Source organism: Sceloporus occidentalis, unplaced genomic scaffold (genome assembly GCF_023333645.1).
Source record: "Sceloporus occidentalis isolate IW3139 unplaced genomic scaffold, rSceOcc1.0.p SCAF_1, whole genome shotgun sequence".
Lineage (NCBI taxonomy): Eukaryota > Metazoa > Chordata > Lepidosauria > Squamata > Phrynosomatidae > Sceloporus > Sceloporus occidentalis.
The window spans coordinates 165464518-165491588 of record NW_028316981.1 but is presented as its reverse complement, the minus strand read 5'-3'; the positions used below and the strand labels follow the sequence as shown (position 1 = coordinate 165491588).

The 27071-nt window shown below is 43.6% G+C and overlaps 1 protein-coding gene across 6 annotated transcripts in view; it reads right to left on the bottom strand.

Annotated features, from left to right (window-relative positions):
• Positions 1 to 247: 247 nt before the first annotated feature.
• Positions 248 to 27071, bottom strand: part of ZNF385A (zinc finger protein 385A) — a 290379-nt gene continuing 263555 nt past the window's right edge. For all 6 annotated transcript variants that reach the window (XM_089480976.1, XM_089481003.1, XM_089480985.1 and 3 more), the window contains 4 exons: positions 14413 to 14766; positions 4492 to 4670; positions 2918 to 3013; positions 248 to 2508 (listed from right to left, as the gene is read on the bottom strand). In XM_089480976.1, coding sequence (XP_089337102.1) covers positions 2278 to 2508; positions 2918 to 3013; positions 4492 to 4670; positions 14413 to 14766 — 860 coding nt within the window. In that variant the 3' untranslated portion in view covers positions 248 to 2277. The remainder of the gene's footprint in view (positions 2509 to 2917; positions 3014 to 4491; positions 4671 to 14412; positions 14767 to 27071) is intronic.

The window sequence follows — 27071 nt, the reverse complement described above, 5'->3', positions numbered from 1 at the left end:
GTTGAGCTGGAAAAGACAGAGAGCAACACTTCTTGCTCTCAGGACTGATACCTGGCCTTACCAATCCAGTGGCTTCAGCTTGTCTGTCAGTCACAGATATTCCTGGACCATACCCCTTTCTCCTGCTACACCTTACATGAATGCCTTGTCCATTCTAGTTTACTGGGAGTGATCCCAGTCTGAAGCCATGCTTCCAGTCCAAGCCCAGAAATCCCTGACAGACACAAAGACTGAATGCAGGCGTGAATGAGCCTTATCACTTCTTTTATTGTTGTCAAGGGTGGGAGAGGCGGGGGGAGGGGGGAAGAGGAATAAAAGGTGCTATATGGGATGTAGCAGAAAGGCATTGGTGTCAGCAATAAAGAGAGAGGGTGCAGGGCAGGGTGAGTCTAGCATGGTCAAACGGATGGTGGATAGAGAGACAGACACTCTGGGGTGAACAAGACACCTGGGGCGGACAGAATGAGAGGACGGAGAGGAATAGGTTGCCCTGTGGGCTTGAAGGACTGAGGTAACATGGGGCAGGCCTGGCGTGATTCATGCCAGTTGGGGGGGAAGGTGAGTCCCATTCCCCCCCCAACACGCCAGTGTCTCTATTGCTCTGAACTTCAGTCACAGTTTTGTAAGGGGCATAGGGTTAGGGGAGAGTAGTGCGGCCAGTGCACTGGCCATGGCATGGAAGACCTTCCTCCCTGGGTTAGTCTGTCTGGAGCCTTGCATTTTACTTCTGCTTGGGAAGATTGGAAACTCTGTACGTGTGTGTGTGTGTGTGTGTGTGTGTGTGTGTGTGTGTGTGTGTTTGAGAAAGAAAGAGGGAAGATGGGCGGGCAGGATACAGAAAGACAGAAAAAGAGAGAACGAGGGAGAGAAAAGTCCATTGTTCCATTAATCAATACATGCAAATGTGCACACACACACACACACACACACACACACACACACAAACAAACACACTCCCTGATAGGCGCCAACTAGGATGTGTGCCAAGGAATTTAACATTGGAATTTTATGTACTCCGGGTAAATTTGGGCTTTGGAAAGATGGGGCTGCTTAATCTCTAGGAAACGAACAACTGGCTTCTTGGTTATTGTTCCACCCACTCAGAAAAGGGTGGAGGGATGGGGATCCACATTATGTAGACTCGGCAAAAGGGGGGAGGTGAAAGAGAGATGTTATGCTACCGTGGCAACAGCACAAATAGCCCAAAGGAAAGGTCTACAAGCAGACAGAGATGCAAGTGGCTCTTAAGGAGTGCTCCTTGCCCTTCTACATGAAGGAGAGCCCTTGACCATCTCCTTGTTTCCAGGCTAGGTGATGGGATCAAGCACTTGTCTCAGCTCAGAGGAGGGAGGCCTCATGGTTCCTCTAGATGGGATAATTACAATTGGATGGATGGACGCCTGTCAGTCCATCTGCTTCTTAGTGCAAGAGGAAAAGTGGGTGGGTAGGTTATGGGAGCACAGTACTTGCTCTGCTAGTCTCTTGTCATGGTGCAGCGGTGGGGGGCTCTGTGGGGGGCTGGGGGAGAACCCCATTGAATGGAAGCGCAGTGAGGAGGGGGCCAGCACAGGGAAGGGCAAGTGGGGAGGATGGGGGGATATGTACATGGAGGTGCCGGCCAGCATTATTGCAGTAGGGGCTCTTTTGATGGAGGCCCTATCTTCTGTCCCGCACACACACACACATACACACCCCACCTCTCAGTGCAAGTGGATAATGGCTTGTATGGGTAGGAGGGGGGAGCATGCCCCTCCCCTACCTCTGGGATGGAAAGAGATGGCTTGTTGATCAGTCCCTGAGGTACCAGAACTGCCTCCCCTTTTAGTGCTCCACAAAGTCCTGGAGAGGCCAAGCCGCTCCCCAACCCTTTCGTACCTCAGGAGATGTGACTGACACACGCATATATGCACACACACACGGATACACGTGCACACATACATGGACACACACAAAGAACACACCTCGGTTCAGCCTGTGGGGGAACCCAGCACTTGTGCAGATTTGGCCAGGACCCCAAATCAGGGTTGAGAACGGGGCAGTGTATGTGTGTGTATGCGGAAGGGTGGGATTGTCTCTTTCCTCTTCTCAGAAAAAAGAATTCCATTTCCAGTTAAAAAGAAAAAAAAAAAGAGGGGCAAAGAGGGAGTACAATGCTCCCGTCAGATGGGACTGGACGCCGTGTTACATTGCCAGGACTGGTTGCTAGTTGCCAGGGGGCGGATCCAGTGGTGCCAGGAGTCCCAGGACTGTGGCAGGCAGGTGGGTGGATGGGCGGCATCAGTACGGCGAGAAGAGGATGGGTCCATGTGCAGTTCGGATAGGCCCCGGAGCTGGGCGCAGGAGTGGATGCGTCAGAGGCGGGCCCTGCAACAGCGGTGGCGTTGGGGCTGGTCGAAGCGTCAGTGGTGTGGAAGCAGCTGCCGCCATAGCAGCTGCTACAGCCAGTGGATTGGGCAGCAAACCAGCTGCCAGTGACTTAGGAAGCTCCTTGGGGAAGGCCAGGGAACCCTGCAAATAGAGAAAGTAGGAGAGAGGAGAAGGGAGGGAAGGAGCGATTTGAAGAGATCAGAGACAATCAAAGGAAGACAGTGATCATCAACATAGGAAATCCAGATTCAAATCTGTTTTCAGCTGTGAAGATCTGCTGGTGGGCCATGATTTACAGCTGAAAGCAGATTTCAGAAAAGTGCAAAGTGATCCAATACAGGGAGAGACGGGATACAAATAAATATCATCATCATCATCCTCATCCTCATCCTCATCATCATCATCATCATCATCATCATCAATATCCCACCTTAAAAAATGTGAATTCCATTTGTCAAGCCTTCTCAGCTAATAGTTCTCTCTGCTACCTTCAGACAGGAAGTTGAATACAATTCCTTACTAACCCTGGAAAATGTCTGCCCCCACTTACCGGCAGCTCCGCCATGCCTCGCTGCTTCTTGTGCCTGCTCAACAAGGGGTTGGGCTTCCCAGCTACTCCATCCCGGTGCCGCCGGCTGGAAATGTGCTGTGAAACCAAAGCGGAAGAACTAGATGAATAACCAAGGGATCTCCTTGGCACCCTCCTTTGACCTTTCCACCGTACCTGCCACCATCTCTAATATAATAATGGGTGCAGAACTCACAAGACTGAAGTTCCAATGTGCTCACTGGAGTCACCTCTGAATACAGTTATGGGCTTCTAATGTTCTATGCGCTCATGTACATTATATATACAGCTGTACAAGCCCATATTCCAATGTGGGACTAGCCCAAGACTGTTTGATGCCTGTGGTAAAAAGTCCCAATGGCAGACCAGTTCTACCACTCCTCCCATTCTTAATATGAATACTGAAATGAATAGAAGCTGTTTGACAGCATATATGTGCCCCACTGATATATTCTGTTGTTTGAAGAATTTTAAATGGTCTTAACTCTAGTGATTCTTTTTAATACACATACTTTGATCATTTTTTATTATTTTTTTTGTCCTGTCTATTAATAATTTCTCATATATATCCAAATTTATACCCACCATATATACTCAACTATAAATTGACCTCATGTATAAGTTGAGGGCTGGTTTTGGAGCCAAAATTATGGATTTTGATATAATCCATGGGTAAACCAAGGGTAAAACTTAGGGGCATGTAACAAAGGACCTAAAGGAAATAAAATTACAAAATTCTGATAGACAAAACTGTTTGTGCTCACACTAATGGCTGGATGCAAAGTAGAGGTGGACCAGTGCTTCCAGGACAAGTTACATTCTTCCCTTTCACCAATGGATGGTTCCTTTTTTATGAGTACTTAACAGTACTTACATTGGCCCGTGGATAAGTAGACTCAGGTTTTTTGGAGTCAAATTTCTAAACTTCATGTATGAGTATATACAGGATTTCTATATCTATCTCCTAGTGATTAACTATCCTTCTGGGATCCAGGACATACTTAGGAGAGATACTGTTGATACTGCCCCTGCTCCTGTGCTCTCTCTCCCGTTTACTGAATTTTGTCTATGCTCTTAATATCTACTGGTTTTAATCATTTGTAAGCTACTTTTGATCTCAGTATTGGGGAAAAGGCAGGATATAAATGAATAAAATAATAATAATAAATAAAAATGGGTCAGACCTGTCCCCCACAGGACTGCCCTCAACCTAAGTCAGACCTTTTTTGTCACTTGAGACAGCTGAGTGACTTGGATTATAGCCAGTGCTTCTATTTCAGAAATGAGAAATCCTGATATAGGATTTCCTGGAAGCTTTGACACAAAATGTTTGTGTTCTTTAATTCCACACATTCTGCCTTGTCTCAGAGGCACTGTCTTCTCTAGCAGGCAACTCGTTGCTGTTCGCTGATGTGTGTGAGAGAGGTGTTCAGGACTGAGCTCTGGTTCAGTAACCACCCTGGCTACTGAGCAGTCTCATCAGGCCGGCTTCCTAGGAGCCAGGAGGTCCCATTTAGAAAGCAACTCCATCCTAATCTTGTGCCTGGATCCCTCACCTGTTTGAGCTGGATCTCCGAGTTGACTTTGACATTGCAGATTTCACAGTGGAAGGTTCTCTCCTGAGCGCTGGGGTCCTGGCTGCCTGGCTCCCCTCCAGCTGTGGGGCTCAAGCGTGGATATGCCTTGATAGGCCCCAAGCCGCTGCGTGCTTCCAGGATAGTCTTGTGCTTTGTACCTAAGCAGAGAGGAGGAAGCGGTTCAGTGACAGTAAAGGCTTCAAGCATTCTCTTGAGAAAGGTCCATTAAGCAAAGACATTTCATTGTTCCCTGTTGGATGCTTCCAGAAAGAGTGCTATGTGCAAAACTTACAAGCTAGCCCTCCACAAACCAGGAACTTATTTTCTATTTGCTGTACTTTGATTGTCTCTATAGGAATTAAAGCTGTATTTTCGAAGAAGTGACCTTGTTCTGTGTGACCATAAGCTGACCAAAATCAGATTGGGGAAGGGGGGGGGGTAGAGTATGCCCTTTTCTGTGGTAGCATCTTCTTTATAGAACCAACTCTCAAGAGAAATCCATTAAGTGCCCTCATATAGTTCCTTCTCCCAGCAAAGAATGGTATCCCCCATCCCAGAGCTGTTTAGCAAATGGAACAAATACAGCATGATCTTACTTAATTTAAGATGTCTATTTACATGGTTTGAAGAACACTATGCTTTGACTTTCTTTTGTTCCAGTTTTTATTTTCTAGATGATATTTTTATTGCCTTTCTCTTTTCAGCAATGTATCACGGTATATTAGTATATAGAGAAATGCAATAATGTGTAAACAAATAATTGAACCATACTGAGGAAAAACTGACTGCAAACTTCACTTTATTTGCTCACACTATGGGCCCAAACAGACAGGCCAAAATAAAGGTCTGGAGCGTGGCTTTGGTGCAGCTTCCAGCCTCTTAGGACATATGCATCATTTACCTCCAAAGGGACCCAAAGCAGCTTTATTTTGGCTTGTCTGTTTGGGCCCTGTAAATCTTAGAATTGTTCCCCCTTCACAGACTTGTGGAATGGAGGAGTAGTACTGCCATTTTAGGGCTGCATCGGCACTGCAGAAATAATCCAGTTTAACATCACTTTAACTGCCAGGATTCAATGCTATGGAATTCTGGGATTTGTAGTTTTGTAAGACATTTTTCTGTCACAGATCTCTGGTTCTACAACAGACTACAAACCCCATGTTTCCATAGCACTGAGCCATGGTAGTTAAAGTGGTGTCAAATTGAATTATTTCTGCAGTGCAGATACAGTCCAAGAAAAGGGGAGGGGGGGAATGGACCTGCTATGTGTTTTTAAAAACTTTTCCCTCTATACATACAGTATAGGAATAGACATTACCAGCTTTTAATATCTATACATCATAACGTTGTTAAAGGCACAGTTTTAGAGATGTGGAAAAACTGGCAATTCTACTGATGCAAGAAAGGAAAGGCCTGTACCTTTTAACTATCTATTTAAACCCAAGCCCCTGATGGTTCATTCTGAATCTGTTCCCCATAGAAACTCTAATTCTTCACAACTCAATTTTCCCTAATGAGAAGGCTGCTCAAAAAAAGTTTCAGTTTTCCTGTCCTGCATCCTTAAATTACCCACTCCATGCTGGGTGTCTTTTCCACAACCATCTTCAAGGAGGTTTGACAGAGGCTTATATGGAGGTTGGTGCCTCTATATCTGACCTGGCCCTTTTAAAAGTTCAGGTGGGCAAGCCATCACTTATGGGTTGAATTCAATTTGAAAGCAAAGAACAGTAACAGCAACAACAAAAACAACAACCATGACTTAATACAGGGGTAGGCAACCTGCGGCCCGCGGGCCGGATGCGGCCCGGCAAGGCCTTGGGACCGGCCCCAGCCCGGTCCTGCCGCCGATTGCCGCCGGAGCCTTTGGCCTGTTGCGTGAGGGCGTGGGGCCTTTGGCCTATCAGGAGGAGGCGGGCAAGGGGGGCAAGCGGCGGGCAAGGGGGGCAATTGTCTATAGAAGCCTCCGAAACATGCATTTATATTAACATTTTTTAAAAAATCAGCAAATTTTTTAGCGTGCCCTCCATTTTTTTATAAAAGTGTCCTCCATTTGAAATTTTTGCCCTACATTTGTCCCGGTTTATTTATTTATTTACAAAATTATTTAATTATTTATTTTTTGGCTTTGGCCCCCCAGTTGTCTGAGGGACAGCAACCCGGCCCCTGGCTCAAAAAGGTTGCCTATCCCTGACTTAATATTATCAACCTCACAATCTTGTCTAGAAGGGAACAGCTATGGCAGGAGGGAAAGGGAGAGTGGTTTTCTTTCCAAACTAGCTTTTTACAGGCATGTCTTAAGTTAAGTGTCAAGGCCACTTTAAATAGCTAGATACCAAGTTTGTGTCAATTACACTTCAAGTTCAAGGAAAAACTCTTGAAACCCAGGGGATCAAAGCAGTAATGGGCGCAAAAATGACATGAAACAGAACCACATTAACTCTCCAGAAGTGTTACGAGGTCTCTAGTCTCACAACTTGGTGTGCATCCATGACAGCTACGTAGCACATGCCAGGGCTCTGGATCTTTAGGCAGGACTATCAGATCAAATCGGATTGTGGGATAACAAACTGGACAGCTGGCAGATGTTGAGAAATATCAATGGAGAGTGCACTAAAACTGATCAGGGCCGTAGCCAGAAATTCTATGGTTGTAACAAGGCCTAGGGGTATGCCGAGGGACTTTCATCAGTCTGTCCAAAACAACAGAAAACTAAATTCTAATGATGTCATGTGTTTAAAATTACATATTTTTCCTTGGAAACTGCAATCAGATATATTCAATATGATTTTAACACGTTTTATGAGCACCGATGCTTTTGTAATATGGGCCAAAACGTGGCAGGAGAAGGTCTATGTCTTACTGAGCTGTTCAGTGGATAAAGCAAAGGCTGCATCTACATTTCAGAATTAACACAGTTTGACACCGCTTTAAATGCCATGGCTCCATGCTATGCAATTCTGGAATTTGTAGTTTTGTGAGATAGCCTTCTTTGTCAGAGAGCTCTGGTGCCACAACAAATTACAAATCCCAGGATTCCATAGGATGGAGACATGACAGTTAAAGTGATGTCAAACTCTATTAATGTTGCAGTGTGGGAGCAGCCAAAGTTGGGCAACTTGTCAGCATCAGAGCCCTAGCCAGCATAGCTGATAGTAAGAGAGTACTGTCTTGGCATCATATCCTTCCTTACATCTCTTTCAGCCATGGATGGGGAACCCTTCATCCACATAATCTGTGGTACAACTCCTATAATTCCTTAACCATTCATTAGTAATGCTGTTGGAACTTCTGAGAGCTGGTCCAAAACTCCTGAATGGCAAAGTTTTCCACTCCTCATTTGAATAAAAGGTTAGAGGCTTTGTTTCAAAGCTGAATATGTACCAAAGAGATCTTTCACACTACACTATTATAGTGCTTTGATTCCACTTTAACTGGGATGGCACTGTCCTGGGATTTACAGGTTAGGGAAGGGGCTTTGAGAATCCTCAGCCAGGGAGCCCTTTCTTGCCTTTGACCAAACTACAAAACCCAGTATTTCACAAGAGGTAGCCATGGCAGTGAGAGTGGAATCACACTGCTACAACTGTCCAGATTTCCACACTTCTTTTGTGACGATCAAAAACAAGATTCATTGACCTCCTTTATGAAGGACCAATAATACTCCATAACACAGCTAACTGTGATGAAAGGGTACGTGCATACGTGCATATTGCACTTGGCAAAAATAATCACTTTACAATACAATATTCTAACTGATGGTGTGATTAAAGAGCACAATAACTTTATGACACCCTGGACAAATAAGGAGAGTGGGCACTTGGTGCAGAAGGAAAGAATGGTTGGTTGAATGGCTGGTCTAAACTGTGAAGTAAAATAACTCAAATAACACCAGGAGCCCTGGTGGCGCAGTGGTTAAATGCCTGTACTGCAGCCATTCACTCAAAACCACAAGGTTGCGAGTTCAAGACCACCAAAAGGGCCCAAGCTCGACTCAGGCTTGCATCCTTCCGAGGTTGCAAAAATGAGTACCCAGACTGTTGGGGGCAAATTAGCTTACTTGCTGTTCACCGCTATGATCTTTGGAATAGCGGTATATAAATAAAACAAATTATTATTATTATTATTATTATTACTATTAAATTGTGCTCCAATAAATGTTGCACAAATTAAAGAAATCAAAGGACAAAGAAGTATCCAGGATACTGTGATTGTGTCTTCTGGGTGCTAGAAATCCTGTTAAAATTTGCCTCAGGTTTTTGTGACAACACAGATGTCTGCTACACTGATAAAACTGTATTTGCAGCCATAAGGTCTAGAAGCTTGTGTGTGTGTGTGTGTGTGTGTGTGTGTGTGTATATTCAAAGCCTTTGGATGCTGAATTCTGCACTGAGTATTAGTTCAGTCTGCAGAACTGCAGAAACACTGTGGAGACCTCTTATTCATCTTCAGAGAAAAATGAAATTAGCCACATTTTAACATACCATCTCGAAGTATTACGCACTTCATCTTGCACAAGGATTAAACTCTTCTGCAGCCCAGAAATTATCCTGAATCTCACACTTGCCCATCAAGGAAGAGGGGCCACAGCTCAAGGCTAAAACACACACAGGGTCCAGTTGGTGAGGAGAAAGATTCTTTCCCTGATCCCTTGCAATTTTTGCCTGAGAACAGATGGTATTGAGCTAGATGGACTAACAGTCTGAATATTATATGGTACAAGGCACCTTCATGTTTCTATAGATAGCTGTTTCTGGAAACTGTGGGAAAGTGGTCACTATGCCACATTGCAGAATTAATGCAGTTTGACACCACTTTAACTGTCATGGCTCCAGCCTACAGAATCCTACAGCACCAAAGCTCTCTGACAGAGAAGGCTAAACTATCAGACCAACCCCACATATTTAGTACAGTAAGTATATAGCTATCAGGCCTTACATATTAAAAATCTGGGGGACTGTCTGCTAGGATCATGGCTAACATGCCATCACTCTTTCTCCTCACCAGCACTCTAGTTCCCTCTCATCTATCTAACAGAAATCTCTACTGGATGTTAATGAGGATGGAAAAGAGCTGATGGTAGGTAGAAAGGCGGGTAAGGCAGGAAGGAGGATAATTCTGCAGGCGGGAAGGCAGAGAGTTTTCATCATGCAATGGCTGGGCATGTGGCAGCTTTCTGACCTGGCCTAAAACATTTTGGTGCTTGAGATGGAAAATCTAAATTGGACATCTTTTCTTCCACACCCTCTCATCCACTAGTAAACATATTCAATAAGCCATGGACAATTTTTCACTCTTAATGACAAATCAGTGCCTAAAGGAACTACTTCACTTTACTTGCCAGCCATGCTAGCAGTAGAGTTGCCAGGCTTTCTATAGAGCAATACGGGTGACTCTGCACATGGCCACCTTAGGATTCATGAGTGGAAGACCACATAAGAGATTCTCAGAGCTTCTGCAATGTCTCAAATTTTATGGAAACCTCAGAAGAAATGAAGATTTTGCAATGGCTGGCACTGCTCTGGTAGTCATGTGGCCAGCATGTCTACACGGAACACTGTTATCTTACCACTGAAGTGGTATCTATTTACCTACTTGTATTTGCATACCCTTGAACTGCTTGGTTGGCAGAAGCCTTGAACTGCCAACCTTCTGGTCGTCCAATCGTCAGAATTGGCGTTTTAACCACTAAGTCACTGCATCCCTTGTGCTATGATTCTCCTTTAATTGTCATGGCAATACCCCATGGAACCCTGGGGTTTGCAGTTCAGGGAGGGGTCTTTAGAATTTCCATTCAGGGGTGCTTAACCATGCAGCAACTCTCTACTACGTGCTAATGCATATGACACTAATTTGGGGAGCAGCAGAATTGTGAATACCCCAGAGGACAGGCTCAGAATTCAACAAGAACTCTACCAAAGCCAACAGAATGAATTTCAAAATGTATAAATGTATGGTACTACATCTAGGCAGGAAAAATCAAAAGCACAAATACAGGAGGAGTGACCCCTACCTTGAAAACAGTACATGTGAAAAGGGTCTAGGAGTCTTAGTAAACCCCAAGATAAATATGAGTCAGTAGTGTGGTGTGGCAGCCAAAAAGCCAATGCAATTCTATGCTGCATCAACAGAAGCATAGTCTACTCTCCAGATCAAGTGAAGTCACAGTAATACCCTATTCTGCTTCAGTCAGACCTCACTGGAATACTGGGTCCTGTTCTGGCAGCATAATTCAAGAAGGATGTTGACAAGATGGAACGTGTCGGCAGAAGGGTGACCAAGATGACAGAAGATCTGGAAATCAAGCCTCATGAGGAAAAAACTCAGGGAGCTGGTTATGTTTAGCTTGGGGAGGACAAGGCTGAGAGATGACATGATTGGGATGTCATGTAGAAGATGGAGTGAGATTGAGGGACTAGGACATGAACCAATGGATTCAAATTACAAGAAATAAGATGTCACCTAAACATTAGGAAGAATTTCTTTACTGTAAGAGCTGTTTGACAGTGGAATGGACTTCCTCAGAGGACGGTAGACTCTCCATCTTTGGAAATCTTTAAACAAACATTTTTAAAAAAAAGACTTGAAAAAAACATAAAGATAGGCATCTTTCAGGAGTGCTTTTGTTGTGTCTTCCTGCACGGCAGGGGTTAGACTGGATGGCACATATGGCCCCTTCTAATTATAAGATTCTATGACTCTAGGTTGCAAAAGAGGTTAAATGAGGGCAGGAGGACAAGAGGTTGGGATGCTGTGGGGAACTGAGGGTAATGGTTTACTGAAAGGCAGAACTTTGCTCAAGAGCAGAAGGAAAGTTGTGGGGCTTTATATATCCCAGTCTCTCTCTCCTTCTCCAAGACTGGAAAGTTGATTGGTAGATGGGAGCATGCTGATTTTCCGGAGAAGAGGCTTAAGCAGTTGAGCCTGTGAGCTCATTTCATGGAAAATGTCTGTCTTACTGCCAATAAGGGCTCTGTAACCGCACCCAAAGTTCTTGCAACCATGGCTACAAGGCCAAAGATGTAAAAAAAGAGGCAAAGTAACAAAGTTTTGGACAGACAGGCAGAGGACTGACAATGGAGTTGTCCTTTTCTTTCTGGCAATGCTTTTGTGCACTTTCCCCCCAACTCTGTACCTCTACATTTGGGGGAAGGTACAGCTGTTGAATTTTTGCCTATCATACAGCTGAAAAAACAGGATAGGGGCCCCTGATCATAGGACATGCTGGTTAGGAGTGATATGAACTGGAGTCCAAGAATTAAAAGAGTACAACAGAGATAGCAAAGGGTTTTAGGTCAAGCAGGGTGCAGCAGTCATTAGCATAGTTCTGTGCAAAAGGGACACCCATCCCTTGTTTTTTGAGCTATGTAACATTCCCCAAAAAACACATACCCATCTCTCTACTACTAGCTTAATCTCCCTTATTCAGAATTCCAAAATCCAAAATACTTGAAAATCCAGGAGTGTCCACAAAGGTGGCTGAGATAGTGACACTTCTGCTTTCTGATGGTTCAGTATACACAAACATTCTTTCATGCACAGAATTATTTAAAATATTATGTATAAAATTACCTTCAGGCTATGTGTATAAGGTGTATATGAAACAAAAATGAATTTCATGTTTGGACTTTGGTCACATCTCCAAGGTGTCTCACTCTTGTGTATGCAAGTTTCCCAAAATCTGAAAAAATCCAAAACACTTCTTGTCCCAAGGGAGATAAGGGAGACTTAACCTGTATTCCAGTCTTCACATTGAATGTTTTTTTTCCTTTATTCCTGGCCCTGTTTATAGTAGATTTAGAGGAAGTAATAGCTTTATCTTCAGACACTAATGGTGAAATCCTATATATATATTCACAAGAAAGCTCCAAGTTACTTATGTGTAGGATTGCAGTAGGGATGGAAAGAATATTAAACTTTATTTATTTTCTGGCCAAAAATGGGTTTTCCAATACTTGGGAAACTTGGTTGACAAGAATAACATAGTGGTGAGGATTGTGTAACTTTTGTCTGTTATTTGCACATTTTGAAATGTTTCAATAAATTCTGCACAGAAACACATGTGGGTTCTTTGTGCAAGAAATGTGTGTGTTTTGTGCAAAATAATGTATATTTCACAAAACCACATTAGTTTCATGCAACTTTTCCTCCACATATTATTTCCCAAACCACTTTGGGATGTGCAAATACTATATGAGAACAACACGTATTTATGAACTAGTCTAATATTTACTTCCTTAGATTACAATCTAAAAAAATAATTACACATTCTATTTCAATGCCTTTTAGTGCTCCTGAGGGACTGTGCAAACAGCCCTGCCAGATCGGGGCCGCAGCAACCATATGCCACGGCCCCAATCTGGCCTTTCCAGGGTACAATAGCTGCAGCGTCGTGGCTATATGGTGCTCCTTTGGGGCTGTGTTGTGCAGACGCAGTGGTGTAGGAGCGCTGTGACACTGTGCACCATGTGGTATGGCGCGTGGCATCACGGTGCTCTGGGAGCAGAGCCAGGGCGTGTGTCATGTAGACGCTATGCCCCAACTCCGTCCCCAGATCAGCCCAAAGTGCCAATCTGCACAGGGCCTGAGTTAGCTCTAAGAAACTAAATGATGCTATGGCTGTAAAGTTATGCTTGAAAGCATATGGAGGTACTGCTTATTAAAAAAATGAGAAGCCAAAGGGGAAGCTGAATAAGTATTCCTGTAGTCAAAAAAATAGTTCCTTCCCACTGCAGGTGTCTAGCCAAACTATAACAAAGTAGGATTAGGAATTATGCAGATCTGCCAATTTGCAAAAGATACCAGTTGCAAGAGCCAGATTTAACTGGTGCAGAAGATAGAATGCCTGTGTAATGAACCTCAAGGTTTTTTTTTCCCCTTTCCTTTTCATGTAGACTACATGTGGCTGTTTGTCACAGCTGGGACAAATAATTTAGAAAATTAACTTTTGATTCCAATTACATGTTACCACACAGTTACATGTAACACCAGTTTGAAGACCTCTCCTCTCTTGCAAAGCTTTCTCAAGATGCAGGAAGCTGGTGGAGGGGGCAGTGTTCTTATACCAGGTGATTTTCACATGAGACCACCACGATCCAACAGTTTTTGCAATTACTGAGATCATGGGTTCTATATTTATACCATAAACATGAATCTGGAAACCTGTCAGAACCCCCCCCCCACCACACACACACACACACATACAATGAAGGGGGTGAGGAAAAGATAGTTTTAAAAATGATTAGTGGGAAAAGGATTAGGTATACAGGTCCTCCTCTGCTGCAAACCACCTCCTTCCAGGGACATTTTGCAAAGGAAAAGAAACTGCTGAAATATACAGTGACAGTGACTTTGGCTCTAACTTGGTGCAGTGGTTTGAGTGTTGGACTAAGACTCTGCCGGGTTTGAATCCCAGCATTGCCATGTAAATCCACTGGGTGACCTTGGGCAAGACACATTCCTGCAGTCTCAGAGGATGGCAATAGCAAATCCCCTCTGAAGAAACTTGCCATGAAAACCCAGTAGGTTCACCTTAGGGTTACCATAAGTTGGAAACAACCTACAGTGGGGCCTTGTACCTGCTGGGGTTTGGTCCCAGGTCCCCCATCTATAACAAAATCTGTGGTTGCTCAAGTCCCATTATATACAGTGGCATAGTAAAATGGTGTCCCTTATATCACATGGTAAAATGAAGGTTTGCTTTTTAGAATTTATAAATTTTAAAAGTATTTTCAAACCATGAATGATTGAATCTGTGGATAAAAACTCTGTGGATACGGAGGGCTGACTGCAAAGGCACACAACAACAACAACAATGATCCTCAACAGAGCCTATCTATTACTATCCCAAGACTCACCCACTCCAGGTCTCCCCCTATCCCATGATACCTTTTTTATTTTTACCTTTGTTATGGGCCTCAAGTTGAGACAGTGAATTGACAGCCACTTTGCAAAGCGCGCAGTACAACAGCTTTTTGGCCTTCTCTTCATCAGGCTTGGTGCTGCCGTTGCTTTGGGGAGTCACCCCTGAAGTGGCTGGTGCTGCAGTCATCATTGCAATCTCTCCTGCCTTACTCCCCCAGGCAGGCCCACTCTTGGAGCTCTGGCTAGGCTCTGGGCAGGGGGTCGAGTGGGGTACTGCGGTTGCTGCTGTGGCTGCTACTGGTGGTGACACCAGGGAGGGCTGCTTCTCCGGAGAGGCAGGAGCAGGCACAGGGAGCACTGTCACCGAATTCCCTATGCCGTTCAGCTGCTCAGCTGCATGAGGAGAAAAAGCAAAGGCATTAGGGCTGGAAACAGACAAGCAACACAGTCTTTAGCAGGGGTGGCAACTGGTGCAGCCCTCCCCTTGTTTTTTAACTGCAACTCCCAGCATTCCTTATCATTGATCCTGATCCCTAGAGCTATGCAGAAGTACAGTCCAACAATATATTCTGGGGTGCACAGTTCCCATCCCTCCCCTAGTTAGTGCTGAATTTATGAAATGAAAAGAGACAGGGTTCAGAGGAGGGATTAATTTCAGCTAAAGCTCTTTGGGCCACAGTTTAGGAATATCATTTCAGTTAGAAGGGTTAAAACTGAGATTGAGCACAAATAGAACAGAAGGTTTCTGTCTTAGACAGTGTACCAGTTAATCACTCCAAAGGTCAAAACTTAAGACATAATAATAATAATAATAATAATAATAATAATAATAATAGAAATAATAGATTTATTTGTATCCCGCCCAATCACAAAGAATCCTGGCAAATGAGTCTGTACATGGGGGATGGGGAATGTGTAGCCCTCCAGATGTTCTTATACAGCAGTACTCATCATCCCTCACCATTACCGATGCCATCTTAAGGCTGGTGAGAGTTGCATCGGTCAATATTGAGAGGGCTGTATTTTCCCCCCTGAGAACCAGTGTGGTGTAGTGGTTTGAGTGATGGACTACAACTCTGAAGACTAGGATTTGATTCATAGCTTGGCCATGAAACCCACTGGGTGACCTTGGGCAAGTCACATGCTCTCAGCCTCAGGGGTTGGCAATTGCAAACCTCCTCTGAACAAATCTTGCCAAGAAAACTCCATGTTAGGTTCACTTTAGGGTTGCCATAAGTCAGACATGACTTGAAGGCATACAACACATATATTTCCCCCCACCCCTCCTCTGCACCTCTAGCTCTTTTGAAACTAACCACTAGCTTCATGTTGGCCTGAAAGCCAAGTAATCTAATCCATAAGGATTGGAGGACCATTTCTGCCTCATCCAGACTCACAGTAGGCTGCACTGGCTCAGCTGGCAGCAACCAGGACTCACTTCCAGACTGACTCATTGTTGTTTGGCAATTCCTCCACCCCCAAAAGCAGCTTTCGCAAGCCATAGGGCCCTCCAAGAATCTGTTTTCACTGTGTGTGTAACTTTTGTGATGTTGCAGAAGGTATTCCTTTCCACTCTGCATAAAGGAAGCTTCTTCTGAACTGACATGTGGCCCTGTGGTCATTTACAGGGCAGAGGTGAGCAATATTGGAATACTGTGTTCAGGTCTGGCCACCACAGTTCAGAAAGGATGTTGACAAGCTGGAGCATGTCCAGAGAAGAGCAACCAAAATGGTGAAGGATCTGGAAACTATGCAATATGAGGAGCGTCTTAGGGAGCTGGGTATGTTTAGTCTGGGGAAGAGAAGGTCAAGAGATGATATGTTAGCCCTGTTTAAGAATTTGTAGGGGTGTCATACTGAGGATGGAGCAAGCTTATTTTCTTCTGCTCCAGAGACTAGGATAGGGAGCAGTGGATGCGATGCAAACTCCAGGAAAAGAGATTCCACCTCAACATTATGGGCCCATTCACACTGAAAAATAACCTGGTTTCCAAAACGGTGTAAATTGGGGCTGTTCACACTTGTGCTGGTTTTCCTGGGGGTTGTTCACATTCACACTGGGTTTTACTGACCTAAATTTGGGGGCCCCCAGTGCACATCCCCCTTAACCCAGGATATTTTAAGACGGGGAAATCAGAGGTTATTTTAAAAAGAACCTTTTTTTTGCGGGAGCTGCCAATCAGAACATACCGATTGATCCCATTTGGAGCCCCTCTTCCTCCCTCCCAGCCACCTTTGATCAGGTCCTCCTTCCTCTTCCTCCCTCCCTGCCACCTCTAATAGGGTTCTTCTTCTCTTCCTCTCCCCAATTGCATCCTTCCTCCTCTTCCTCCCTCCCTGCCACCTCCGATAGGGTCCTTTTCCTCTTCCTCTCCCCAATCGCATCCTTCCTCCACTTCCTCCCTCCCTGCCACCTCCGATAGGGTCCTTCTCCTCTTCCCCTCCCCATCACATCCCTCCTCTTCCTCCCTCCCTGCCACTTCCAATCAGGGGATCAGCCTTCCTCCATTTGCACTCTTCCTCCTCATCTACCCCCGCTGCCGTGACTGCCAGGATTGAATCTCTCCATGGCATTTGTGAGAATCCAGGATAAAATGCCATAGAGAGATTCAATCATGGCAAATCAAATGCCATGGAGAGATTCAATCGTGGCAAATCCATGAAATAATGTGGGTTATTTCTTTAGTGTGAAAGGAGCCTAGAAAGAACTTCCTGACAATAATTGCTATTTTATAGTGGAACAAACTCCCTTGGAGTATGGAGGTTTTTAAACAGAGGCCGGATGGCCATCTGTTGAGGGTTCTATGACAGAGGGTTGGACAGGATGGCCCTTGTGATCTTCCAGTTCTATGATTGTAATGTCCAGCTGCAGTTCTGAAGCTTAGAGAAAAGAACAGACACTGCCCTCCCAGACCCACTGATGCCTTGTGAGGGGATGGGAGAGAAGCCTTGCGTTATGCTCCACGAACTTGATGTAGCACTGTGGCCACTTGTTTTTATCTAAAAGCAGTTAAATATGACTTTGAAATTGGACATTTCAACCAGTACTGCAGTTTTTCATTTGTGTTACTAATTAATTTGAAAGAATAGTTCATTGATACAGAATCGTCTGAATGGAAAAGTTTTATTCAGTATTCCATTAAAGGTCTGGAATGAGCAATATAAGACAATGCCTTGATAAGAAATGACCCAGAAGAGTCTCCAACAATTTTCAAAAAGTCTGAAGCCAGGGTAAGTATTATTTGTGCCTTTTACTGTATAAAATAACTATGCCTCCTCCTTCCCACTTTTAAAATAAAAATGTGTCTTCAGAAAGCAGAGCGTACATGAATACAGCAGACTGATTTTCCTCAACCATATCCACAGATTCATGATCAAAACATGATTTAAGGCCCATTGCTTCCTAGCAGTCTCCACATGGGGTGCATCTACACTATAGAAATAATGCGGTTTGACATCATTTTAATTATTGCTACATCCTATGGAATCCCATGGCAGTTAATGAAGATTATCACATGGGGGACAGGATGTCATTGTCCCATCCCTGTCCCATCCTTCCCATGCAATCATGGGAGGACTTTCATATGACATTGTGCTTATCCGGACATTGTCCTGTTTGGAAAGTGTGAATGACAGTGATTGTGCAAAAGCTGTTCAAATTACATTGCACTGATCCTGACATTGTCCCATCACTGAAGTGGCATTGCCCTGGCATTTTGCATTTACCTCAGTTCATGTTAATGCAATGCCTCTTCAATGACAGGATAATGACAGGATCAGTGCTGTGATATGAAAGGCTTTTGCACCCCCTCCCCCCGGAAAAAATAAGGATGGGAAAGCGATCCCATCCATATCCTGTCTGAGTGTGATAAACTCCAAAGAGATGTTAAACTGTGTTAATTCTACAGAGTATAGAAATACTTACCACTTCCATGTGAACATTCATTTCTATATTTCCCTCTATTCCATAGAAAGAAAACCATAGGAAAAGCAAGGCAGTGAGAACTAGGAATTTATCTTTCCTAAGCAGTAAATGCCAACAAAATTGAATTGATAGACCTCTTGGCATATTTCAGATCTCAGTCCTGTCATTCAAAACAGGTTCTAGAGTTGAGTCCCATCTTAAAAGTAAACCCTCATTGTGGGCCAAGATTATGGACTTTATGAAGCAATGCAAGTAAAGCAGTTATACTGCTTGCTAAAATGTTATTTTAAAAAAATGCAAATTCCACACCCAGGAGACACTGATTCTGTTTTCAGTACACAAATGCATATATTGTATATGCACTGGTGCGGCATAAATTATTCTACTGCCAAGATTGATTATTAAAAAAAATTAATCAAGTAAATGTGAATGCAAAGATTGAAGAAGATAATGAAGAACAGAAATAAAAATGATTTCCACTCATTATTATTAGAAAGAAATCATTTTTAGAAAGAAAGACTGGTTTAACACTTTATTCTTCTTTTTCTGCCTTGCTGTTGTTGTGTGCCTTCAGGTTGTTTCTGACTTATAGTGACCCTAAGGTGAAGCTGTTGTGGGGTTCTCCAGGCAAGATTTTGTTCAGTTTGCCTTGTTAGAATATAGGCTTCCCTGGGCATAAGGGGGCCCAAGAGCCCCTCAAGATCATGGCAAAACTGTCACAGTGATCCCTTAAAGGCATTAGGAGGGGGCAAAAATAATATTCATTTTTAAAAATGCAGCTTGTAGCCTGAATTTTCTCTGCCTGGATTAAAGTTTATATACCTAAATGCTACCCACAGAAATGGCAAAACAAATGACCTGTGGGAAATTCCCCCTAGATCCTGTTCAGGCATTTTGAACAATTCTCCCTCTATAACAAGAAACAAAAAAGCACTTAGGGGGCAAAAGTTCTTTGGATGGCACAGTAAGCCTTAAATACTGCATTTTAGAAGCATGTGTGCCAAATCTAAGAATGCATGGAAATTTGTATCACACAGAACATAGGATATAGTTACAGAAGTCTTATTCACACAAGACTTAAAGGATGGGAGGCAATTTTATGGTAGGTAGTGCCCATCTTGCTACATCCTTCAAACTCTAGTTGCAGAGTGTTTGTGGAGGTGCTGATGCTAGGTTGGCAGTGATTTTAATTAAGGATGCATCAACACTGCAGAAATAATGCAGTTTGACACCACTTTAACTGCTATGGCTCAACGCTATGGAATTTTGGGAGCTGTAGTTTAATTGTGGCACCAGAGCAGAACATACTTTAATGTGTGGCCATCCTAGGGAGATGTGGACAGCTTCCTGATCCCTGCTGGTATGCACATTCAAAATAGCTTAACTCACATTAGTAGCCTTTTAACATACATTAACCACCTTATATTTATTATAAGGGATTTCCTCCAGCCTTTTTAATGGATTTTAATCAGATTTAGCCACTGTATGGATGGAAATGTGGACCTCTGGGTTGTGCAGTTTAACTGGATGGGGAGTATAAGGACACAATTTGCTGCATGGAGACTATGTCATTTCCCTAGCAAGTAATATCTATTCAGCCTTTCACATTCCAAGCCAGAAAATATTAAGGGAGATGCAGATTAAATTCAGTATCTGGAAGCTTTAATTTCAGTATCTGGAAGTACTTGAACTATGCCAAATGAAGCTAACACCAAATCACTGAAAGCAAAAATTCACTGAGTGGATATGGGAATGAGAAAATGAAGAAGTTCAAAGTATATAATGACAGCTGAAAACACCCTATTTGCATTATGATACATTATTTATTGTAAGCTGCTCTGAGCCACTTTGAGAAAAGTGGGGCACAAGCATTTTTAAACTGAAAATATTTCCCAGACATCTCTTATTTTTGTAATATTCAACCTTGTCAGACTGCCATTAAAGGCCGGCATTGGGGTGGAGTGGGGTGTGGCGTACGCACAATGCGTGGTCTGACTCCGCCCTCATGCCAGTGTGATGCTATGTGCTCCACCACACGGCATCCTTTGACGCAGCACCAAAAGATCACCCAAAAGCCATGGCACCAGCAACTATGGTGCCCTTTCCACAGTGCAAAAAAGCTCCTTTTTGCACCGCAGAAAGGCCAGATCAGGGCTGCACCATGTAGTTGCTGCGGCCCTGATCTGGCACTTAGGAGCAGTCTGTTCAGCCTCCTTGTTTCCTAATTCTTTGGGGCAGGGAGGAGTGGGTACCAAACAATAATGATCATATCAGTATCAGGGCTGTGCATTAAATGTTTTGTAGCATCAGATCTGTTTACTTGTTTCCCATCCCTTTCCCCATCTTAGTGAACACATGCCTTTTGATCGTGATGGTTCAAAGACATAATCACCTCTTTTTTTTCAGCTGAAAATAGTGAGGAATATTTCTCCTTCATTCTCAGCCTATCAGGGATCACATACTAAACATGATGATCGCATGGTATAACAAGACCAATCATATTTAGTCATGCAGTCAGATCACTGAGGGTAATCAAAATCAACTATGAAGTGAAGGAAATTATATCAATTTACGTGGAACTAAGTAGGAGTGTTAGGACATCAACATTAGTGCCTCCTGCACTGGTTACATGTGATTCCAGTCAATGGACTCTCTGATTGCCTTAATTCTGAACAGCTAAACATCTCCACTCTGTTACAGTCTATGAAAAATCACTGAAAGAGAGTGTGGGTTTTTTTCTGCTACCAAAAAGCATTTGCAAAAGGCAGGTTGTACCTCCTTTCAGCTCAGTCCCAGATAAAGCATCCATTTTTTACCTTGTTTAATGGATAATCTCTATATGAACAATCCCTTTTGCTAAAAAGGACTTGGGGTTTGTATACTCTGTAGACAAAAAAACCTGCCCCCCCAAAAAACTGGAACAATAAGGTCACATGATGTATGGCACTATCTGCTCCAGATTCGGGGTATCTTACCTTATCACAGGGTCTTGCCCTGAAAGGCACTGAAATTTTAGTACCTGGGCCAATTCCTAGCCTGAACAGTGAGTTTTTTCTCTTCTCCCTTGGCAGCGACACTGCTGACAGCTTGCAATTGCTTGATTTTAAGGTCAGACAAGGCATCTAGATCACATGCTAGGCGCCTAATTTTCCTCAGAGCAACAGGCACACCAGTGGATCCAGCACTGCTGAGGGATGAGGACAGAAAAATGTCACTGTTAGGGCAGGGAACTAGCTCAGAAGTGGCAACAGGGGCAGAGGATTCAGGAAGTGGCAACAGGGGCAGAGGATCCAAGAAACTCCTCACAAGGATAGTCAGATAGTCTAGACAACCTACTTGATGTCCCTCTAGAGAAAAAGGCATGTGGGATGGCTCCAGGACAGGTGCAGGTGCAGGAGAGGGTGGAAATCCATTTGGACTTTTGCCCCTGCTGTAGACTTAGCCCTTAAACAAATACAGTACTGTACTATTCCCTAGAAAGGCATCTGTATTCATAAGCAAACCTGTCCCTTCATCAGGGAAATATACAATGAAGATGCAGCCTCAGAGAGAAACCAGTTAAGATTGAAAAAACAACTGAATTATTTGGCAAGAAATATTGGCTTCAATTAATGTCAATAAGTAGAACTTTACATGGAATAAAAGGAACCGATGATAAGCCATCACAGTGCAAGGATATACTGAAAAGAAGGATTAGGGGAGAGAGGGGGTTAATAGGAAAGGTTTATAAATTTGTTTTGGAAAAACAATTTGTTTATAAAGGAAGGATTGGAGTGTATATGGGAGAAAGACCTAAAGATAAACACTGAAGATCTAACAGTTTGGCTATCTCAGATAGCTAAAATTAAAAATATAAAGATAAGAGAACAATTAAAGTTAATTAGCAAATGATATAAAACCCCACATCAGATAGCAATGATAAAACAAAAATCTTTCTCCAAATTGCTGGCATGGTAGTGGACAAAAAGCAACATATATTCATATGTGGTGGGAGTGCCCCTATGTACAAATGTTTTAGTTAGATTATACAAGAGATAAACAGGATAATGGGGCAAAACTTTCAATTTGATAAGGAGGATTGTTTAACTGTGAATCTGAGAAAATTCAAACTAAATAAAACAGAAGTTTACATAATAAAAAAAATCTGTTAAGGCTGGCATATTCTTTAACAGCATTGGGATGGAAAAACAAACAATGTTGGAGGGGGAAACTGATCACATTATATTGCAGAATATCTTTTATTTGATTATTTAAGGGAGAGAAAAGGAAAATATAATGGTCAAATAAAGGAAATGATCTAGTGGGATAAATGGGGTTTATTGGATTGAAAAAGTTAAAGCTGAAAAGGGGTACAATGAAATTAGAGAAATAATTAGTATGATATTCCACATTATGGGTACTGGGTACTAATTTACTTGGCCATAGCCATCGGGGGGAGGAGGAAGGGGAGGGAGGCAAAAGATATGTGATGTAATAATGGTAATACCTAGTAAAGATTTATTACATATGTTTTATTATGGACCATAAAACTTATAAATAATTTTTTAAAAATGAAGATGCAGCCTCAGATCAATACCTGGATCAAAGAGTGCACCTTCAATATATCTGCCAGTCTCTTGTGAATTTTCCCATGAAGGTGGCATATCTGACCAAGAACTACAATTCTCAGGGTTTTCTGTGAAAAGGGAATGCAAAGTACAGTAGGCTGTTGGTATTCGCTGGGGTCTGGTTTCAGGACCCCCCATGGATACCAAAATCTGTGGATGTACAAGTACCATTAAATACAATGGATAGTAAAATGGTGTCCCTTGTATAAAATGGCAAAATCAAAGTTGGTTTATACAGTCAGCCCACGCCATACGTGGGCTTCCCTTCTGCAGCTTTCAGCATACGCTGAAGCCGCGGTACAATTTAATGAATGGCACGTGCACCTGTGACACGTGCCCTGCACAGCATGCATGCACCCCATTGTTTTCAATGGGGCACGAACATAAGCAATTTCCCCCTTACTCGGGGGATCCGTTCTGTATCCCCTGCATAAGGGAAGGGTGGACTATATTTTTTTGAATATTTTCAAACCTTGGATGTTTGAGTCTGTGGATAAAAACATCTGTGGATATGGAGGGCCAACTGTATTTCTGTTTTCTGAATTCTTAATCTACAGAGTATTCTGTTTAAAGTTGCCAAAATATAACAACGTAAAGTCTAAACATGGCTCAAGGAAAGAATACTATTTTGCCTTTGCAAGAATTATCCTGCAAAAAAGAAAAGAGTCCCTTTATCTATTTGTTCTTTGCTTCCTTTTCCCTTCTTGGTTCTGGCTAAACTACACAGCACCACAGCAAAGAGCTAGTTTGAACTGTTTGTAAATTTCTGGGGAGTAGCTGAAGGGAGTTGCTCATTGCCAGCCCATGAACGTAAAAGCAGAAGTTTCTGTAAAAATTGATGGTAGGAGATGCTGTTTAGAGAAGCCAACAGCCTACTAGAGTTGGCTGGGTATTCATCCCACCTCTCTCCCTTCCCACATACAAAACACACAGGAGGGAAACATAGTAGGTTCATCCATGCCATGATGAGATGAACTATGAGCCACAGCTCCTCTCATTCTTTGTACCCAACCCTCAAGGAGGAACTTTGCCATCCTGTTTAATATTTTGGTCTCAGGTCCTGTGACCTGTATTTTTGCTTAATGAACTAGCTTTTTTAAAGCTGGAAAGGGGAAGATTCAATTGCTTCTCCATCTGTATGAGGACATTGCCCCAACAAATAACAATTCTGCCCCCACCCCATGAAATTTTCTTTCAGTTCCCAAATGTTTAGCACTGCAGAGAGCAGAATGCTGAAAATCATTCACAACTAGAACTCTTACATTTGCTGTGTTCATATTCCTTTGGTAACTTTGCCTGTCCCTTTGCTTCTATTTTTAAATGCTCAGTGGACATTTTAGGCTATTGCAATGCTAGAAATGTGGGGACTAAAGGAAAATTTCATTTTAGGGACAGGATTCTTATTTTTTTTTTGGGGGGGGGTGCACTCATTTTTGCCCCCTTCATAGCTATGCACCTGCCTCAGTCCCTCCAAAGCTGCAAATTTTAACCTTGTTTCCTTACTAAAAGCATCTCATACCAGTGTTTTGAAAGACCGCCCCCCCCCCCCCCCCCATTCTAAAGACAAATCCATCTGGATATTTAGAAAGGACTCAGGAGTACCATCAATGTTCATCTCTCTTCTCTTCCTGGCAGGATGCATAATAGGCAGTTAATAGCCAGCTGTGCAATCTCTGCATGGAAGAATTTCCTAATTTCAGAGCAAGGAGGGGAGGTTTCTGTTTTCACTGAGGGGCTCTTCTTACTTCCAAGTTTGGTTCACCACCACCAACAAAAAATGCTGTGTAAAAAAGGCTGTCAAGTCTCACAGAAACCTGCCATTATACGACATGCCCTCCTCCTTTGTTAATGCCTGTTCTGGAGGATCTAAAATTTTGCTACCCACCAGCCCCTGAAGGGTGAATACCAGGCAAAATAGTTTAGAAAAAAAGGCTATATGGTACAATGTGACCTAGGAAAACAGATGATCATTCTGGTCCTTAAAAAAAAAGAAGAAGAAAGAATAAACTGAGATGTGGTGTTGGAGAAGAGTGCTAAGGATACAGTTGACAGCCAAGAAGACAAACAAATGGGTCCTAGAACAGATCAATCCAGACTTCTCCCCGGAAGCCAAGATGATTAAACTGAGGCTGGTGTACTTTGCCACATCATGAGAAGGCTTGACTCACTAGAAAAGACAATAATGTAAGAAAAGATGGAAAGGAGTAGGAAGAGAGAAAGGTCGCATGCCAGGTGGATACAGTGGCATCACTATGGTTGGCACCACCTGGTGAGATAAATCATGGTGTCATTCCTCATGCCCTCCTCCCATACCATGCCATTCATACAGAATCCTTAGTAATGTTTTTTGTACTAATATGACTCATGCACTGGAATTCCTGTATATCACTGAATGTCATGGCAATAGTTGTGATATAAACAACTAGCAAAATTAAAATTATACCTTTAAATTACAATATCATATGCACAACCTAAATATATCTATATGTACACAGTTCAATGTAGTTAAAGTGAACATTTGGTAAGATGTGATGTTTTCAAAGAAAATTTTAAAAGAAAATTGGACAAAACAACAACTTGAGGCCCCTCTTTTCCCCTCTCACTGAGCCTGATCTTATTCACCCCATCTCTTTCACTGAGCTCCAAGGTTTTAAAGCAGGGATCGGCAACCTCCGACCGCGGGCCGGATGCGGCCCGCAGAGGCCTGCCGACCGGCCCCTGGCTGCTGTTGCTGCCGCCACGGCAGCCGCCCGTCACAACTTTTCGCCGCTCTGGGTGCCGCCATTTTGGGCCTCTGGGAGGCCCTTTGCCGTCGCTGGGGCCCTCCAGGAGGGCTCCGACGGAGGCAGGGGGCCTCTGGGAGGCCCTTTGCCATCGCTGGGGCCCTCCAGGCGGGCTCCGACGGCGGCAGGGGGCCTCTGGAAGGCCTGGTGCCATCGCTGGGGCCCTCCAGGGGGCCCTCAAGTGCTGGCGGCCCCCACCAGATTTTTTGCCAGTCTCTGACGGGGCCTGGGGCCCCGTCAGGGGCCAGCAAAGATGGGGAGGCCTGGCCCTCGAGGGTGGAAGCTCCGCCCCCGGCGTGCGGCCCTGCCCCTGGAGGGTGGAAGCTCCACCCCCGGCTTATGGCCCCACCCTGGAGGGTTGAAGCTCCACCCCTGGCTTCGGCCCCCCAGTCGCCTGAGGGACAGCAACCCAGCCCCCGGCTCAAAAAGGTTGCCTACCCCTGTTTTAACGGAATGAAGGCAAATGCCACAGCCCATTTCTGCCCAAAGGCAGATGTTTTGGGACCAGTGGTGTCATACACACACACACACACACACACACACTCCCCACATATCCTTTATGGATAGATGGGTAGACAGATTCAATGAAGGAGAGATCACAGCCGTGAGCCTGCAGGAACTGAGCTGAGCAGTTGAGGACAGAGGATCCTGGAGGTGTCTTATTCATGGGATTGCCATGAGTTGAAGTCAACTCGAAGACAGCTAATAACAATACCAAACCTCTGTCATCTCCTTCCCAGTTTATAGGGTGCTTTTAATCCTGCAATTGTCTTGCCTCCGACAAAACTTTACAAGGTGCCCAGGCATTGTCTTCCATTTATAATCTTCCTGAAGATTTCTCACTGATTTATCCCTCTTTTCTTTTCTCGGGAAAAAAAAATACTGTTAAGGAGCAACACACAGAATGAGACTATGATGCCTTTTGATTGGTAGCATTAGGAGCCCTTCTGTCTGAATGTACCCTTAGATGTGTTTGTGAATTTACAGCTACTTCTCAAAGTTTGTCACCTTGATATTCATGTGCTGGTTAAAAACCTGCAAGCTGTGAATGACGACAGGCTTAACAACACTATGTTCAGAGGAAGAAACCCCAAAGCACAGCCTATATAAAATTTTTGGTCAAGCGACATGGAGAACATGATCCAATTGCAGAGGTTTTTGATGAGTCACCTGGAGTCCCTAAGCACTGAGCCTGCAAACTTCTAGCACAAAAAGAGGATTCAGCCTTACAGAGATGAAGTGTGACCTTGCATCTATAAATAGTACCTATTTCTCTTGTTAGTCCCAAGTAATTAAAAGCAACTTTGCTATGAAGATTAGCTCTCTGTTTCCACTTATAAGAGCAGACAAATGACCTCTTTAGATCATACCAAAGGTCAGTCA